The 19,797-nt window shown below is 30.9% G+C and overlaps 2 protein-coding genes and 1 long non-coding RNA gene across 10 annotated transcripts in view; 2 read left to right on the forward strand and 1 right to left on the reverse strand.

Moving 5' to 3' along the window:
* Positions 1–134: 134 nt before the first annotated feature.
* Positions 135–668, reverse strand: LOC107071332 (uncharacterized). Its single transcript, XR_001476435.2, has 2 exons — positions 532–668; positions 135–400 (listed from the first exon to the last, which is right to left on the reverse strand). It is a non-coding gene; the product is annotated as an uncharacterized LOC107071332 (long non-coding RNA).
* A 2,383-nt stretch (positions 669–3,051) lies between these two features.
* LOC107071327 (uncharacterized) lies at positions 3,052–8,855 on the forward strand. 3 transcript variants are annotated; one of them, XM_089178814.1, is made up of 14 exons: positions 3,052–3,649; positions 3,721–3,939; positions 4,191–4,593; positions 4,660–5,024; positions 5,106–5,534; positions 5,612–5,785; positions 5,886–6,056; positions 6,172–6,423; positions 6,641–6,927; positions 7,008–7,110; positions 7,223–7,465; positions 7,542–7,953; positions 8,098–8,423; positions 8,516–8,855. In XM_089178814.1, the coding sequence occupies exons 1-14, from the start codon at positions 3,071–3,073 to the stop codon at positions 8,612–8,614; spliced, it is 4,062 nt and encodes a 1,353-aa protein (XP_089034940.1). In that variant the 5' UTR covers positions 3,052–3,070; the 3' UTR covers positions 8,615–8,855. The 3 variants fall into 3 exon arrangements, with proteins under 3 accessions (XP_089034940.1, XP_015185720.2, XP_089034939.1); XM_015330234.2 differs by having other exon boundaries at positions 3,055–3,649; positions 7,542–8,423; XM_089178813.1 differs by having other exon boundaries at positions 3,055–3,649; positions 4,326–4,593; positions 7,542–8,423.
* Positions 8,856–8,993: 138 nt separating this feature from the next.
* The window catches only part of hlk (hulk), a 25,922-nt gene continuing 15,118 nt past the window's right edge, over positions 8,994–19,797 (forward strand). For 4 of the 6 annotated variants that reach the window (XM_015330209.2, XM_015330211.2, XM_089178804.1 and 1 more), the window contains exons 1-14: positions 8,994–10,082; positions 13,955–14,137; positions 14,426–14,566; positions 15,809–15,844; positions 16,405–16,587; positions 16,680–16,823; positions 16,924–17,106; positions 17,196–17,327; positions 17,468–17,782; positions 17,912–18,094; positions 18,163–18,294; positions 18,370–18,684; positions 18,853–19,182; positions 19,308–19,628. In XM_015330209.2, coding sequence (XP_015185695.1) covers positions 9,737–10,082; positions 13,955–14,137; positions 14,426–14,566; positions 15,809–15,844; positions 16,405–16,587; positions 16,680–16,823; positions 16,924–17,106; positions 17,196–17,327; positions 17,468–17,782; positions 17,912–18,094; positions 18,163–18,294; positions 18,370–18,684; positions 18,853–19,182; positions 19,308–19,628 — 2,944 coding nt within the window. In that variant the 5' untranslated portion in view covers positions 8,994–9,736. The remainder of the gene's footprint in view (positions 10,083–13,954; positions 14,138–14,425; positions 14,567–15,808; positions 15,845–16,404; positions 16,588–16,679; positions 16,824–16,923; positions 17,107–17,195; positions 17,328–17,467; positions 17,783–17,911; positions 18,095–18,162; positions 18,295–18,369; positions 18,685–18,852; positions 19,183–19,307; positions 19,629–19,797) is intronic. The other 2 variants (XM_089178809.1, XM_015330210.2) reach the window with 2 other exon arrangements.

Below are 19,797 nucleotides of genomic sequence, written 5' to 3' on the forward strand. Positions count from 1 at the left end.
CGTCTTTCGACTAGAAACCAAATCTATCTTTACGTTTGACTTTATCCAACGTTCCATAAACATTGATGACGGCATTGAATCCTTCTTTTTTTTTTCTATTGACCCTATGAACGAAAGTTTATTGGTCGGTGGTATACATTTACAATATTGATTAATTTTATTTGTCGACTATTAGTTACTGTATAAGAATTTAATTAATTTCTTTTGCTTTTTTATTGATTATTTTATATAAATCTTGTGAATTGTTTCTTTACCTTTTATCCGAACAAAAATTCTTAATGTTAATCTCTCCTCTGTATACATTTATTTCAATTGTTTATTTTTATTTGGAAGAATATAACGAGTTGATGTATCTCTTTGTAAATCTAATAATCATGTTGTAATATCATATTGTAATCACCTTTAAATGAAATTAATAATAATTATAATATATATTATCGTACGTGTTGTTTTTAATAAATAAAAAAGAAATTTTTTGTAGAGAAAAGAAAATGACACTATTTTATCAATAAATAATATCATTCGACTTACTGAATTCTTTGTCATGAGAGGAAAACAGTATCCATAAATAAAGACATAACTATATACATTTTCTTCTTATTTTTGTTAAAACGTTTACATATGGAATTTTCAATCGCGACTGCGCAATGATATTTCCTGCGCGTTTGTCGACATGTAAAGCGCACGCGGTCTTTCGAAATGGTATTTTTAGAGAAGTAAGTCGCTGGCTACCAGCGACAACGGTAGTCATTGCTCTTGATCTCAAACAAGCCGAATACACGTAGCTAACTAATCGGGTGACCAGTAGTGAGTAGATCCTAACAAAATCCAAGTCTGTGAAAGCTTAATCTATCACTAGAACTTATTTTCTTATATCCTTTCTTCTTTTTTTTTTTATTATCTATCTACAATCCTTTGTTTCCCAGATTGCTTTTATCATCTACCTTACCTGAAAAAAAACACACACACAAAATAAAATGATATTTTTGTATGAAGTACCAAGATTATCTTCAAACAAATTTTTAACATTCTAAATACATCGATGATTTCATTTATTTAAAATATAACAATATATTATAAACACGACAAATTTACACATTCGTTTGTTCTTAAATTTTCTATCTATACGTTAACTTTCTAACTCAAGGTTCCTCTGACTAAATCTGTGTCTTTCTTTAATCCTTCTTTGTACTCACGTTCACTGACCGTCCTTCTTGACAAAAGTATTTTTGTACATACAATTTTTCAATCAGATCTGTAATATAACAATTGAAATAAAATAAAACAGCTTATTACATTTTCAATCATTTTTATATCTTCTTACACCTGTTGTGTTGATATTGTTTTTTCTTCTAAAGCTGCTCTCATTGTTCTCAGGTAGGACAATCGTGTTTTATAGTAGTTCTGAAGCTTTTTTCTTTCTCTTTCTTTTTCTTTCTTTCTCGCTCTCGCTCTCGCACTCGCTCTGTCTGTGTCTAAGAACCGAGCCAAATTCAGGCTAAAAAAAGCTCTTTTGCTGGCGCACTTGGAGATCACGCTTCTTTGCTTTCTAAGCCAATAACTTCTAACCGATTTTGTTGACTCGGTAATACTTTAATGTTTTCCTCTTGTATTTTTCCAATGGGTTTTAAATTGAAACAATTGGAAATATTATTAACAATTTTAAAAAAATACTTTTACACTACATACTAAACTATATTTTATAATTAAAATGATCAAATCGAAAGATCAATTTTAAGCAATAAAATAATCAATTCTAAATGAAATAAAAATGAAGTAATACAATGTGATTGAGTAGTATTGATGATTGATAATTGAAATATCCCTAAGTAGTTTATATGTAGTTATTAGCATAATCGATTAAATGTGCGATCGCTTTGTTTTCGATTGTTTGAATAAAATATTTCATTTGATCTCTTTGTGTTTTCATACGTGAATTAAGCTATTCTTAGTTATACTCACATGATGACGCTTCGTATTTGAAAGATTCTTATACAGTTTATATTGTTGGTTGGATGTTTTCAACGTGATAATGCAGAGTCACAAGGAGAGAAGTATTTTATACAAATTGTTTAGACGATGAGCAATCATGTTGCTACATATCTAGTATTTATTTTCTAACATCTCTTCGCAGTTCTTTGTTACCTGCAATCATACGATCGATCGTACAAAAGTTATTTAGATCGATTATCAGTTAAATTACTTAGTGACATATTGTTGTTTTTGTTATTTTGCGATGCCAAAATTAAATGCCTTTGTATCAGCAGCTCAGTATTATTCTCGCTCACTCTGCTTTCATATTAAACGATCTTTTTATTCAGATCTTGATCTCTTGGCTTGATCTATCTCTCCATTCTTTCTTCCTATCTTTCTATCTATATTTTCTTCATTTTCTTCTACGCCATCAAATAATACTACAAAAAAGAGAAAAAAATATTAATAAAACTAGCTTATATATATATATATATATATATTCTAAGAATGAATCTAAGGTTATTCTATTTTTAAAATGAAAATCAAGTTTGTTATGTGTTGCAATAATATATTTCAGATAGTTTCGTCGAAAAGTAGATTCTATTATTTCCCAAAGTCCAAAGATATATTGCATTTCGTCATCGACAAGAATACTATATTAAGCGGATATGGGTGCTGCAAACACTAGTAATATTTTGCCATCTTCTTCTGCATCATCGATTCCTTTGAGAGCAAGGAACACTGAAAATCCTCAAGATAATATTCTTCATTGTGTTGATGGTGCAAATGAAGATACTTTGCGATCTACGGGTTACAACAACGTTACTGGAGAACCTCGAGCACAGGTTTACTTGACATTCAATCATTTTATTATAAATTAATATCAAGAATAAATAGCAATTACATTTAATTGCAATATCATTGTTATGCTTGCACGTGCTTCTCATTCTTATCCGCCATAGCTGGGCCCGAGTTGGCACATGTCCAAAAACTGAACACTAGAACAGAGTTTTTCTGCGTATTTACAATGAGTCACAATCGTATCATTTTTCGGATTAATCAATTTTTGTCGATGTCAATTTTTGTCAATTTACAGATGGCTTACGTTACACGATGCTGCAACACAGATTGGAAAGCTGTTGGAGAAGCAGCTAGCAATTGTTCTTCATTGAAGTTAAAGCATCGCGAAAATATGGAGCTTTCCCAGATTATTTTACAATTAGCTAAGGCTAATCAACAATTGGCTAATGCTCATAATACAGCGTTGGCACAATTGGAGGGACTCTATATAGAATTACAAAGGGAAAAAAATGCACAGAAATTAATTTCCAATAATAGCGAATTAGCTTCGTCTAATATACCACCTTCGAGGAAAAGACTATTGAGTCAGGATACAAAAGGAGAATCCACAGAAGAGAATGATTCGAGAATAAATCTCGAAGGTCGTCGTATAGACAACAGGCTTGAAAGTGTTGTATCTGAAAGATCTAATGTTTTTAGAGATGAACAGAAAAATATCTTTCAGGATAGAGTACCTCGCGTAGAAATAAATCAATCTAATGAATCTTATAATTCAGAACAATTTCCTCCACGAATAATTAATCGATATTATAGGGAACACTCAATTAATTGTCAAGAAGGAGAAATGACCGTACGGAATAATGAAAATAGAGGAGTAAGTATTTTTCAATTGAAGTATATATATCCAATTTTTATTCAATTGGAAATGATGATTTATTTATAAAGGTACCTTGTTGTAATACGAATTCGTACGATAAACATGATCATCGAGGGGAGCAACAGGAGCACGTCGAAAGATTGACTAACGATGAAATGATTCAATTATTCGAACAACTACGTGCACTAAAGGCTGACAAAGTCGAATATCAAAATACGAACGAAAGATTAAATGCGAATATTGCGGAACAAACAAAATCTACTGAAAAGTTATGTAAGGATTATGAGGTACATATATGATTTCTTCTCTTTTCAAAATCTCTTTTTAGATTTGAAAGAAATTTCGAGCATTTGCTTTTACTGATTGCTTTCTTCTTCTTCTTCTTCTTCCTCCTTTCAAGTAACACATTTATTTCCTACAATAAAAAATAATGTTTGTTTATTATACAAGCTAACATTTATTCACTCGCATTCATGGATTTAGTTGATTTCTTTTTTAACAAAATATTACAAAAAATGCTTTATATTCCATAACATAGATGTTGAAAGAACAATGCGAACATTTAGAATGCAGCTTAAACGAACGTAGAAATCAGCATGAGAAGCTTCTAAAAGACTTCGATTTATCTAAAAACGAAATGGAAAACATGATGAAGGAAATAAACTCGTTTCAGTTAGAAAAAGACACTGCCGAAGCTCGGATCTCAAGTTTAGAAGGAGACTTGAAAAAGGTTATTAAAGAAAATGAACAGATTAAGGATATGGAAAATGATCAAATAATGAAGTTAAAGGCACAATTAGTCGAGGAAATATCTGATAAAAAGAAACATATGAAGAGCTTGGAGGAAGCACTGAATGAGATTCAAAGACTGAAGGAAGCTATGAAGACTGATATGAAAACCGATCCGACCGATGAGACTATTACAAAAGAATTACAAATTGGTATGTTTTTCATGAATTATCTTTATATAATAAGGACAAATATTTTTGACATAAAAATAATTACAGACTCTACACAATCAAACGAGATATCTGAAGATCCTGCTAGCACAGATCGTGCTATCGGTATGGATTTATTCAAGAAAGAATTAATATTGAAGAGAGAAGCAAGACAGAGAGCTATTGCTGCAGTATCATCGGAAATGGAAAGACTTAGGCAAGAATTGGAAGCAGAAAAGGAAGCACATTCTGAGACATCTAGGGTCCTTGATCTATTAAGATCAACTCAATCTAGTCATCAGAATGTGTGTGATAATACTGTGATTTGTGATAATAGAATTAATAAGAGATCTAAATCCATCGATGAAGATTCGGATGACAACGAAATGTTGCTTAGACGTATCGAGGCTCAACGACTCAGTAGTATTTTAAAGGTTAATACTTAATATACTCATATGATGATTCATTTATGAGTATATAAATATAATAATAAATGACACATTTATATATTATAGGTTTCTGATGAATTACGAAACAATATACGTTTCCAAATAGAGAAAGTAGATGATCTTCGATACCAACTGGAAAGTGAACCCGAACAACACCGATATATCATTCGTTGTTTAACCGACGTTACCAACAAGACGAGAGATACATTGAAAACTCGTGAACATCGTGCTAATGAATTGAAAGATTATCTAGCACGTAATCTAGCACGATTAAATGACAGAAGTTTTTTGGATACGGATGATCTTAGTGCAGAATGTGAACGTCAATTGGAAAGTATCAATAGTTTGAAAAGTTTATACAATGAAAGATTAAGAGTAATAACTGAATTGAAGGATACCGCTATTAAAGAACTTATCGATGTTAAGGAAAACCTTAAACATACCTCAAAGGAGCGCGAAGGTTTAGAAGAAGATCTCAGGAAAGCAGAAGAGAAGGTAAAATCTATCAATTGTTTTATTATTTCTTCTTCTTAAATAGTACTTTGTTGAATACTTTATTTTATTTTAAGTAGATTGACGCCCAAGATACAGAGATCTCAAACCTAGAATCTCAATTAGGTTTAACCAAAGCAGATTGTAGAGATCTTCAAAATCAAATGTCGCTTATCAACAGTTTGTTCACTCAAATGCTTTTGGGAGCTTCTTCCGCTGACATGGACTTGGATAGATTATCACAATTATTACAGGTATTATTATAACAGGCTTTTCTTTTTCCTTTTCTTCTATCTATATGAGATCATAATTATATATAATAATCATATTCCACTTGTTCCATGGTTTCCACAGGAAAACCGTGATCTCATAACTGACATAGCAAGAGATAATTGCACAGAGGCTGCTGCACTTCCAAAACTCTTGTTAGATTTGGTAGAACAAGTTGATGGTAATAAAGGATTACAAAAACGTAACAACGAGGATGATCAACAGCATGAAGAAATAGCTCATAACTTACCAAAGGTAGCACATATATATATATATATATATATATATATATATATATATATATATTTGTTAATGATTTTTCTAGTTCCAATATTTAACATTTTATGTATAATTCGTTATTGATACAAAGGTATGGCGTGTTTTGTTGGAATTGTTAAGTTGTCACGCTGCTGCTTCACAAAATGCATCGGCAACGTCTTCCTCGGATTCCAACAGTTGTTATAAATCTGTGGATACACCTAGTGGCCCAAAATTGGTGATATCTGTTAGTAAAACTTATATTCACTTGAAGGAATTAATTCTGGAAAAGAAACATTTGGAAAAAGAAATGAATCGAATGAAACAATTAAACACGCATTTGGAAAGCAAACTAGGAGAACAGGTAACTATAGAGCTCTTAACAGAGCTTCACAGATTGCTCGGTCAACATATAAAATGTGCTTCAGTTGGCAGTGTTTAGAACACAACAAGGGAGAGGTGGAAAGTATTTTTAATCTCGTGCAAGTGAAACAAACTATGGAAATTTAAAAATATTTTGTAAAATAACCGATTCTTAATAATAATATAAATATTATTATTATTATTATTATTATTAACAGGAAAAAAGACTTTCGGATGTAACTGCTGAATTAAGCAAAACATGGAACATTGTTGGTCGAATGCAAGCTCAACATCAGCAATTGCATACACACGAGAAAATTCTTAGATACGAGTTGCAACAAAAACGAAAGATGTTACAAGAATTGAAATTGGAATTGGAATATTGCAGAGAAAAGTGGGAATCAGCGAGACAGAAAAATACTAATACTGAATTAGAATGGCGAAGTTTACGACGTGAATTTGCTGCAAGGAAAATGCTTTCTGTCCATGATTCTGTTAATAACAGGTAAGCACAAAGTTACATTTTCTTTTTTATCTTTTTTCATTTTAATCTTCATACGTTCATAATTATAAATTTGAACGTAGTGCTGAGAGTGGCTTTAGCGATGAACGAGGTGACGATACCGATGAGGAAGATGAAACTGTTGAAGACAGAGTTCGAATGGGTTTAACAAGAAGAACCAGAAAGGTTTATATGACAATTATTTTCTTATGTAAAATCTATCACACACAATAAACTTTTATATTACCAATATTCAAATATTGAACATATAAATTTGATCAATTTAATTTTGGGGTAGGAAAGTCCGAAAAGTTCAACGATGTCAACTGTAGAATTGGAACAACCTGATGATATTGGGTTACCAGAAACGAGTTCTTCCATTGCTTTAACAACTCAAGTACCTGTAGCAGAAAAAGAGACTGAATTTGATGAGATTAAGATTTTGGATACAACGTCATCGTCATCGTCATCGTCATCGTCATCGTCATCATCATCATCATCATCATCATTGGTAGAACCTACAAATACTCAAGAATCAGATGTACGTAGAAATTTGTTTATGCATATGTTGTTAACTAACAGGATCTATCTAATAGGATATTTATTTTTGTCTACAGCTCGTCGCGGAAGTTTTACAACAACCTTTGGATCCCTTAGATCAAGCTTTAACTACTGTAATACGAAATCTTATAAAAATAGACGATGATACGGAATCGAGTAGTGATGAATTTAATTCTAGAGAAAATATTGCATTGCCATTTATACGTTTTGTTGATAATGTTAGATCGGAAAATAATCATGAGGATAATAAAAATGACCCATCGATTCCGACAGATTGTCTTAGTAATAATGAAACGAAAGATAATATAAATATTCAATCATGCTATTCTACATCCGATTCAAATACATTGGAGATATGTAACAATAACAAAACTGACAAAGAAGTCACATCAACTAGTAATTCAAAGATAAGCTTAGAAGATGTTTCCAATACTCAAGAAAATTCTAATTCTATTGAGGAATCTAATGGTAATATTATATTATTAAGTACATCTAGTCCAACGCCAATATTTTCTATTGGACCATTTCCTGTGACTAGAAATAATTCACCCCCCAATCAACTTTTTACACCAGCCTTAAAAAATGCTTTTAATGAAATAAACTCAACAACAGATAATACACCTGTAACAAATATAAACAAAGATGAATCATTGGACTCGAAAGATTCTAAGAACGTGCTAAAAGAATCAAAATCAAAGTCAGATTTGACTACTAACACACCTGAACAAGTATTGACTGCGCGAGCTGACAGATTAAAACGTTTGGAAGAACAAGCCCAGTGGTTAATGAACAAAATGAATGCTACTAGTAGAAGAGGTTCTGCCCTTAGTACGAGGTTGGAAGCTCTTCATGAAACTTATGGTGAACCATCGGCTCCGGTTCCGGACGTTCTGCAAAATCCAAATTTAACATCATCTTCTTTGTCTACTCTTTCTCAAGTATTTATTGATTCACAATCAAATTAATATAATAAATAAATAAATAAATAAATAAATAAATAAATTAATTAATTAAATGATATTGTTTGCAGGCTACCACGTCATCGAATACTACAGATAATGTCCAAACGTTAAATGAAGATAAAGATATTGATGATACATCGGCCGATGATAAAACATCGTCATCATAAATTCTGTAAACAAATATAGAGTATACAAATTATTATTACTTTACTCTATTGTTTATAATTTTGTAATCTATTTTTTACCAATGCTAGTATTAAGCATTATTAGGATTATTATATATTATCTATTGTTTCTATTTATAAATAAGAATGAAATGTACAGAGATTTATTCAAATGTAATGTCACCAAAGATGTATCGTGATCTAACAACAGTTACAATAAATATAATAAAGTATCGTTTCAATATTTCTTTGATAAATATATTTAGAGTATATAAAGAAAAGTAATAAATAAAATAATCAAACTATTGTAAGATCTTTCCTATACCGTATTTGTATCTCTAAAGTTATAGTATCAAATGCCAATATAATCGAGATGTTCCTGACGTCACTCATCTCATAGTATTTTTATATCGTGATATTAATAACGGCTAGAGTTTAGAGACCGAAAAACATCGAACTTACAATTTGTTCAATATTTTTCACAATAATTCTAATACAAGCAAAAACTTATTCACGTAAATATATAAATAATGATTTCTTTATCCTACAATTATTATACTACTCTGATCTAATTGATATGATTATATATTTCTAACTTCCTAATCAAATATGATTAGAAAAAGAAAACAAAACACAATTATTCGTGTTCTATATTTACAATAAAAATATCCATTTCTAATGCATAAATTTAAATACAATTTTTTATCCATTTCATTTTCTAAGAATAATATTTAATCAAAATATGGCCCTGAATAATATGAAACAAAAATTAAAAGTTACCAAAATGTTCATGATAAATCCTTAGAATATCTATGAAAGTCTTATTCCATTTAAATTGCAGACAATCGATAGTTATTTTTGAATATCCAATCGAATAAGATAAAACGGAAGGAAACTATAAAGGAATCCGGTAGTAGATACACAAGATGATAATAGAAAAGCTTGTGTGTATGCGTGTCGTCGTTTTTCTCTTATAGACATTGCTGCAATGTCTTACGTTGGTCCTCTTGATCCTCCTCATCGTCTTCGTCGTCGTCGTCGTCGTCGTCGTATAGTGATCGTAACGGTGGCAAAACCGCTGTCGAAAAATTCAAAAATAGCTGCGGCGTGTTAGTCAGTGTGACGATGTCGACGGGGAACGACGGTTCGACGGTAAGATTCGGTCGGTGGTGTTGGTGCTGGCGAAGAAGAAGGCGGAATAGCATCGGTTCGAGCTCCTCCCTATTTTTTCCCTCTTTTATATCCTTAAAAACGATGTTAACCACTTTGACCGTCTTCCTTGCAATAACGGCCTCGATTGGTCGCGTCGACGCCGCCTCAAGGACGAAACAAGACGATTCTTCTTCAGGGTCTCGGGGTGGTGGTAGGACCTTTGGTGTTAGCAAGGACGGGGAATCTGTGATCGAAGAAGTCACTGCCAAACAACTCGAAAGAATCCTTAACGAAAAGGATTTTGTTGCTGTGTTTTGGTGTAAGCCTAATCAACAACTATTGGTTTTTTTTTTGTCCAACTATATATACTATATATACTATATACCATTCTCAATACATATTTAAATGAGTGTCTAGAGAATAAAGTACTATGTTATATTTCATTCAATTATTTTCATTATTATATTTTGTTACTTTCAAGTGGATTATTCATTATTTACTAGCTGATGAAGATGCCGTATGTTACACCATTTGATTTTAATCATTGTTTTAGCGAATAATTAATTGTTTTTGTTTTTTTGTTTGAATTTCTATTAGGTCGCATTTTATTTGACAAAATAAAAGAATAGATGCATTTCTATATTCCAATTAATTAGATTAATTCTTACGTTTACTTAGAATAAGGCCATGCCGTTGTCTAGTAAACTACATCGAATGATCATTCATCGCTCGTAATCATGAACATAACACACGAGTCTGTATAATACTGTTGTGCAGGATAGCGATGCGCTGACGTAAACGATAGGAAGAGAATTTATTGGAAGGTTTTCAAGAATATTATACTCTTCTCTTCGTATCTTATTGCATAAACGTTAACGTAATCGTAATTACATTGTTACGAATACAAGCTAAAAACATTATGTAGGGGGGGGCGGAAAGTAGAATCTTGTCTTGTCTTTTACACACATATATTACGTTCTAGCATGCATACACGTAATATACATTAACAGAGGAACAATCTGCTCGGTGGTTGCAAACACATTAAACACATATATCAATATGATGATAATGTCGGGAAGGTGTACGAATAATTTTGATCCATCTTACAAAACTTATTTAAAACTTATTCTAATGAAAAAGGAATCCGCCAGGTCGATTCTACTTATAGGTAGTAGATAGATAGACTGGTGATCATGTTACATTGTATTAACTGTTGTTATTTTTCTTTTCTTTATACCAAAGTAATATTGCTTAGCTTATAACTTTTTTCTATTAATAAAAATATAGTAATCAAGAGTTATGTTATTAAGCCACGTGGACATTTGCATGTGACTTTTAATAAAATTATTAATAAAATTACTTTTTTTTTTTTTTTTATATGAGCACAATACTATTTGCTCATATAAAACAGATTATGTAACTAAGAATTTTCATGAAATCGCTTGAAAATAATTGAATTCATATAAATGATATTATAGTTTTATTGACTGTACTATTATAAAAAAAAAAAAAAAAAAAACATATTTGAATACTTCCATGACGTTTCTTTATACACGACATAATGAACTCCATCAAAGGTTACATATCATTTGGTTCAGCGACTTCACATTAACTTGGCACTTGATACTTGTATTTAGAGACAGTTAGAAAATGTTAATACATGCTTTAACTAACTAACGCATTTAGGACAGTTTACTTTCTTGAATTCATGAACACTATAGACGATCTAAGAAGGAATTATGACCTTCTCTCTATAGACACATCAAGGCAATTTTCCTGTGTGATATAACAGACACGAATTCACTGTTTCTGCCAAGTTTATCCACCCAGTGAGAGAGAAACTCTCATACCTAAAAGCGAACTATGTATTGTAATAAACTGAAAGAAGGTAGGGAATGAGGGGTGGTATTATGTAGGTGGGGGTGGGGGAGATATAACACACACGTGCTCGATGTTGCTTTAAATTCATCGAGTTTAAACGAAAGACGATAATAAATTAAAAAAGAAAAAACCACCGAAATATAGCCTAATCTCGATCAATGAATGAACATTTACGTATGAAGAAACTACTTCAAATGGGAAATTCTTACTACTTATTAATTCTAATTAATAATTACTGAATATCTGTTAACATATATATACCGAAATTATTTCGGTTGGAAAGAAAAACGTATGAATTTTGTATACAGGAATCATCCTAGAGTGGTACTTGATTCTTAAAGGCGCTGTAGCAAGGCCGAGCACTCTGCCGCATTTAGAACCCGTTCGAGTTATTTTGGCTTTTGCCTCCAAGCCTCTCTCTCTCTCTCACACACACACGATCTTTCTTTCTATCTATCTTTCTTTCTTCCTCTTTCGCGCTTACCCTACTAATCAGAAAAGCTTGACTAATACTACTACTACTACTACTACTACTACTACTACTACTACTACTACTACTACCGTGTGTCTACGAATTTCGACGATCCATTCGTACTTTGAGGTAGCATTATTGGTTGATCACGTGGAAGAAAATTGCTAAGCATAATCTTCTACGGAAAAAGAAAAAAAGAAAAAAGAAAAAAAGAAGAAAAAAGGAAGAAGCTTGGTGTAAAAGCCCGGGCAACAAATCGTCGCGGTTCGTCGACGATGTCTTCGTCTTCGAACGCACTTATACGCATGTATACGTAGAGGAGGAGGACCCGGACCACGAGCTCTCACGTCGAACCTATTTCCAGCTGGCACGTTCTCCCGCTCTCATCGTCTCGTGCCGCTTCTCTTGTAGACTATCTTTTTCTTTTTTCCTTCCTTTTTTTCTTCTTTCTCTTTCTTTTTCTTTTTCGATTTGCCTATTGCTAAGCAAATAATCTTATTATTACCATTGCACTTTTTTTTTTCTACTCTCCGATAGTATTTTAGTCTTTTGTTTTACAAATGGCAGCCATGAATTTTCTTTTTAAGAATCCTGAATTATTTAAAATACAAATTGTTATATATGTAAAATTTCATTTGTTTTTGTATCATTTTCTTGCATAATATTTATTTATTTTTTTTTTTTTTTTTTTTTACAAATGTTAATCATGAATTCAATAATGCGATGATCTGAAATAAAATATGAAATAACATTTTAATACGGAATATAATTTATATGTGTTTAATTTTTTTTTATATCATACTTACAATTTCAGGAAGAATAGAAATTTTGTCTTGATACTGGAGATACAATTAATTCATTTATGAAAAACTATAATGGATGATCTCCTAATGATGAGAAATACTTTTTATGAAATAATACAAAATAAAAGTAGTAGAAGTAATTGTATAAGAAAAACGTAATTTGTTTTTCTATTATTCATATATATGTAAGGAGAATGTCTAGAGTAGATTGTGTAAAGTATTGTTTAACCTATTTATGCCAATTAATTGTAAAACGTTCCATATTCAACAATTGTAACCGAATACTCGCTTAGAGCACGGTCAGCCGACACCGCAAATAGAGCCGGCAAAGAGCTCGGACAAGTCTGCCAAGAGACTGGTGAAAAACATAAAATACAAAAGTGCGGACTGAATTTTCAATGAACCTGAAGCTCGAGATGTTCTTGAATACGATAAGGCGATAATAAAAGAAAAAAACACAAAAAAAAAAGAAAAAAAAATTATATAATATATAGGTGCCCCGGCCACGCGTTGCTGTGGCTTTATTATAATATACGTTCATTTAATATAATATTAAACTGTTCAATGGAGTCTAATTAATTTTCACTTATAATTTCGGTGAGTTGAAATATTAAGCACAAAAGAACATGAAATTTGTAATTTGACATTTTAATCATCTCATATTTGAGTATAATTATTTAAAAAGTGTTAATTTGTGTTAACAATATATGAAGATATAATAATATAGGAAAAAATGGAAAAAGCAAGATTATGTCGTACGTAAATTTGAAAAAAAAAAAAAATACGTGTCACGTGAATCAATTGAAATAATTGAATTAAAATACGGCACCAACTATTGAATACTTACAAAACCTAGAGATCTAATTAACGATAAAAAATACAAAATAATCGCGATATAAACTATCCTATATTCCAAGTTGAAACAAATCACGCAAAATAAAAAGAAATATATGTTTATCCATCTAATTTATAACAAATATGTCTATAAATGATATATATTTATAATAATAAAATAGTATAATTGATTGGTTACAGATGCGAGAAGCTGTACGACATGTGACAAAGTATTAGCCGAATTGGAAAAAATAGATGATGACACGGATCACTTTGGAGTTGATTTTGTCAAGATCAACGATAAAAGAGTTGCGAAACAGTATGGAATTAAAAATTTCCCTGCCCTCACGTATTTCCGTGAAAAAGAACCAATTATATACGATGGTGAGATTGAACAATTTATTATTGAAAAACAAAAATAATAAAACAATTTTCCCTCCTCCCACCCCCTCTCTATAAATAATTTGTTCAATGAAATATTCATAAGACACAAGTATTTGTGAACAAAATCTAGAGTAATCTATTTACTCTGAAACACTTGTAATATTTCTTAGATTAAAATTTGTTTAATATTTAGGATCATCATGACAAATATCAAATCCTTTTTGAAATAATTGAATGAAAATAATATTAAATAAATTCCTATAAATAATTCATCATTCATCATTTTAGGAGACTTGATGGACGAAGAAAACGTTTTAGACTTTCTTACTAGTTTAGAAGCAATGGATTTACCTGATCGGATAGAAGAAGTCAATGCCAAAATTCTGGATAAAATCGTCGAAGATACCGAATTCGTAGCGGTTCTTTTCTGTGAGTTTTTATTTTGTTGTCTCCTTATTTTTATTTACATATCCTCTTCTCGAATTGTTCTTTTTCAATCTACTTCAAATTAGCATCATATTGGGAGAGAGCGATTTCTTCGATCACAGAGCAATACAATTAAATAATAGTCTAGAAAATGAATGATTCATTTTAAAAGTTACGTTCCTACGGCATACTAGTCCCACTAGGACAACACGGATATTTTTAGAAAGGATAAATATATATATATATATATATATATCAATACAATATCAAACATAGTCCATGATAAGTAGCTGTACTTCATTGTGATAGACGTGTTGCAAATATCATTCCTTATTTACTCTTTTTCCACTCTCATATTCCTAGTCCTTGTTGCGCGCTTGAATATATTCCCTTTTTTCAACTGGACGTGTCTAAAAAGTAAACAAACGGTAAAAAAAAGCAATATTTATCATAACTCTGTATATACATATATATTGTTGTACATATCTAATGTTGTCATTCACATAACTCGTTAGTTATTTTCGTTATATGTTATAAATAAATCCTTACACAAATAACAACGCATATATACCCATACGTATATGCAGGATATCCCCAAAAGGTTTTTAACGTTTAAATTTATGACAATGAAAGGTCAGTATCAAACCTTTTGGGATTACCTGTAGATACATACTCATCTATTCAATCTTACCTAATGTTAGTATTTGTTTTTCCTTATTCTTTCTGTAATGAATCGTTATTGTCTCTATGTCTCTTTTTTTGATTAATTAGCGACAAACAAGGTACAGGTACCAAGAAGGTTTGCGCACATAACGTATCGCAAAGAACACGAAAATATACATGTATGTATATGTATATGTATATGTACACATATATGTATATAAGAACATGATAGAACAGAAGAAGACATGCATACACAATTTACTACCGATGATTGTTTAATAAAAGTCAATGCACACACTGCAGTTCTGCTGGCATAATTAATGTTGCTTGACGAAAGTAATGATTGAAAGTAAGATGATTGCGAATTGCTTGTAATATGAGATCCAATATATCGCAATCAATTGATAAAAAATTAGTAAATCACGACTCTCGTCGAGCAAAGCTACATGCCTAATGCGATATTTAATTTACGATTACGTATGAGATTCGTCGAACGTTTCGCTTTGCGACCCGTTGCATTATGACAATACTTGTAAATATTACATATATGTGAAACGTTTTTGTGTGTGTTAATGTGGATAGGTCCGGATACGCAGCGATGTGCTGGCACCGGTTCTAGTAAGTACACATTCAAAAGCAAATCTACCAATCCTTACCTTTTACATTAGTGCTTTTATCTATCATGTATGTATATATATGTTATGTACATGCTTTTCTTTTATGTATATTAACTTAAACCTTGCTTCTAGTTGACGTTTTTTTTCTTTCGACGGTTATATATTTTATTCTGCTATTTTATTCTATATTAACAACAAATTTGATGTTTTCTTAGAAAGCTAAAACAATACCTTAGATACATGTTGTATATGGATGGTGTGTCCTTTGTCTACTTATTTAGTAATTTAGTAGTCATCTGTAATGTTCTCAATGATAAAAAATGCATACTATTTATAATATTATTATAGGATATATTTATTTTGTTTTTCCATGTTCTACTCGCATCAATTGAACCAATGAAATTTCACCAAATGAAACAGTTTTGCTATATAGTTTTTTTTTTTAGAAATTGATTGCTATTTTATAATACAAAAGAGAAAGAATAATTTAATGTCAAATGAAAAATAAGAAGATGATGGAGATAGGATTTGTAATCTATCACTTTATTTCTAATGGGACAGACAAGCCAGACTGCAAAAAATGCTTGAGAGCACTTCAAGAATTGGAGAATATTGATGACGAAGCTGATCAATTGGGTATTGGTTTTGTCAAAATTGCTGATGAACAACTTGCCGAAGAATATAATCTCGGACCTTTACCGGCTCTCGTTTATTATAGGCACCAAATACCTATTATCTACGAACGTATGTATCAACTATCAATTATAGAAAAACTTGTAAAGATGTAAAGATGAATTTGACAAAGGTCAAATAATAAATTCAATGTGATTGCATAGACGAATTGAGCAGAGAGGAAGACGTATTGGAATGGCTAGTAGCAAATAAAAGTACTGGCGATGAAGAAGATGTAATCGAAGATGTAACGGCTAAAACATTGAACACTTTGATTGGAAACATCGATAACTTGGTCGTTTTATTTTGTAAGTATATGTATATTTTGATCAATAAGCAATAAAATTGTTAATGTACGTTATAATATATAATTATTATAATAAGTCGAATTGTATTTTAAACAAACAGACGATCACGGTGACGAAGATTCGATGCAAGTATTGAACGAGCTTGAAAAGATTGATGACGATTTGGACAAACATGGGATTCAATTCGTTAAGATTGACGATGAAAAAGCAGCGAAGGAATTTGGTATTGATTCTATACCAGCTATTGTTTATTTTGAAAAGCAAATTCCAAATGTTTATGACGGTAGGTGGTATTGATCAAATGTATGTATTAATAAATTAAACTATCCAACAGATAGATTATTATATAACAGATTATTATTATAATTATAGGTGACGTTGAAAACGAGGATGAGATTTTAGAATGGCTGTTATCTCAATTAGAAAAAGATGAGATAGAAGATGTTACCGATGAGATGTTGGATCGTTTGATAAAGGATGGCAAAACTTTGGCTGTTCTTTTTTGTAAGTTCTTTTTCAAGTTTAAGCTTATTATTATTATTATTATTATTATTATTATTATTATTATTATTATTATTATTATTATTATTATTATGACCTAATTTTATATTTGAATATTTTTCCAATTGTTTTTACGTAATAAGATGATAACAACGATAGAAAATCACAAAGGATTTTAAACGAATTGGAGAACATTGACGACGAATGCGATCAATTGGGAATTACTTTTGTGAAAATCGATAACGCTGAAGAAGCAAAGGAATATGGTATAGAAAAGATACCAAGTATGCTCTATTTTGAAAAAGGAATACCAACGATGTACGAGGGTAATTTGGAGGATGAGGAGAAGGTATTGAAATGGTTGGAACAACAGCAAAAGAGTGAACAAATAGAGGACATCACCGACGAGATGTTAGACATAGTTATTGAAAAAATGCCCCACGTAGCCGTACTTTTTTGTTAGTAATAAATTTGATTATTATTTTTATTTTTTTTTGTTATTTTTTATTTTTTATACCGCTTAATATAATAATTATCGTTGGAATAAAATCGTTATCGTTGTTGTTGTTGTTGTTGTTGTTGTTTAGATGACAAAGATCAAAAAAAAAGTAAAAACGTACTTGGCGAATTAGAAAACATTGACGATGATTGTGATCAACATAACATAGCCTTTGTTAAGATTCATGATTTAGATGAAGCCAAGGAATATGGTATTGAAAACCTTCCAACTTTAGTTTTCTTCGAAAAAAGAATACCTCACGTTTACGAAGGTAACATTTCAATAAACTCATTGAAATATTTCAAATGATCAATTTTGATTATATTGATTTTATTATAGGTGATTTAATGAACGAAGATCAGTTATTGGGTTGGCTCTTACATCAGAAAAAACATACTGAGATTCCTGAAGTAACGGATGAGATGATGGAAAAGCTCATTGAAACTTCACCATATCTTGCTGTTCTTTTTTGTAAGAAAATCTAAAATCTCTCTGTTGTATTTGTAATAATGTATGGATGAATGAAATTGTATAATTTGTTTATAGACGACAAAGACGACAAGCAGGATATACGTATTTTAAACGAATTAGAAAATATCGACGATGAACTCGAAAAGGAAGGCATTGTTATCATTAGAATGGATAATGATGCAGAAGCGAAAGAATATGGTATCGATCATCTTCCTACTTTAGTTTATTTCGAAGATAAGATACCAGCTATTTACGAAGGTGATCTTCTCAACGAAGATGAAGTTTTGGAATGGTTGATCGAACAAAAAAACACTGCCACGATCGAAGAGGTCACGGATGAAATTCTGACCGATCTCATAAGCGAACACGAATATGTTGTGGTATATTTTAGTAAGTGTACAATGCAAATGATTATTATTACTATTATTATAACTATTATTATTATTATTATTATTATTATTATTATTATTATTATTATTATTATTATTATTATTATTATTATTATTATTATTATTATTATTAAGTGGCGTATTGACTTTCGCAATTTCTTTTCACCAGGTGGAAACTGCGACGAAGGTGATAGCTGCGATAACGTTCTTTTAGAATTAGAAAATATCGATGACGAGCTCGACGAAGCTGGTATCATTTTCGTAACAACGGAAGATTTGCCACTTGCCAAGAAATATGGTATTAAAAGTTTTCCTACACTGGCTTTCTTCCGAAACAAAGAACCTTTGATATATCCTGGTGATCTTGGAGACGAAGACGAAGTTCTTTCTTGGATCACTGACGAAAATACACTGGAGATACCAGGAAAGATCGAAGAGGTTAATTCCAAGCTGTTGGAAAATATTTTAGATGAAAACGATTATGTTGTTGTTTTCTTTTGTAAGTGTCTCTTATCTAATTAATCGCGCGCATGCATTACTTTTTATAATATCATAATACTTAACTTTTAATACAAAAAGATTCATTCTTTTGTAAGTTTATTTAAACTACTATTTTTGGCACAGATAAGGAAGGTGACAAAAAGAGCCAAAAAATTCTGCAAGAGTTAGAAAACATTGACGACGAATGCGAAGAAAAAAATATTGATTTTGTTAAAATATCTGACGAAGGGATTGAAAAGGAATACGATTTACCTGGGCTACCAGCTCTTGCATTTTACAGGCACAAATTTCGTCAATTTTATACAGGAGATATGATGCACGAGGAAGCTATTTTAGATTGGGTTTTAGATCTTCGTAGTTCCACGCCTGATGTTATCGAAAGCGCTGATAGAAAAACATTGCAAACTCTTATTAACGACGTAGAACATCTTGCTGTATTTTTCTGTAAGTTTGTCTTATCATTTTCATCATTTTCCTCTTCCTCTTGCAAATTTAATTAATCTATATAAAACTATATTAATAATATATATTATGAAAGTGGACCAACAAGTCCAATCAAAGTAGCCATCAAAAATATAACATTTCTAAAATAATATTAATTATAAATTATTTC

The sequence above is a fragment of the Polistes dominula genome, unplaced genomic scaffold, assembly GCF_049000335.1.
Source record: "Polistes dominula isolate Pdom_NZ unplaced genomic scaffold, Pdom_raw_medaka contig_18, whole genome shotgun sequence".
NCBI classification, from domain to species: Eukaryota; Metazoa; Arthropoda; class Insecta; order Hymenoptera; family Vespidae; genus Polistes; species Polistes dominula.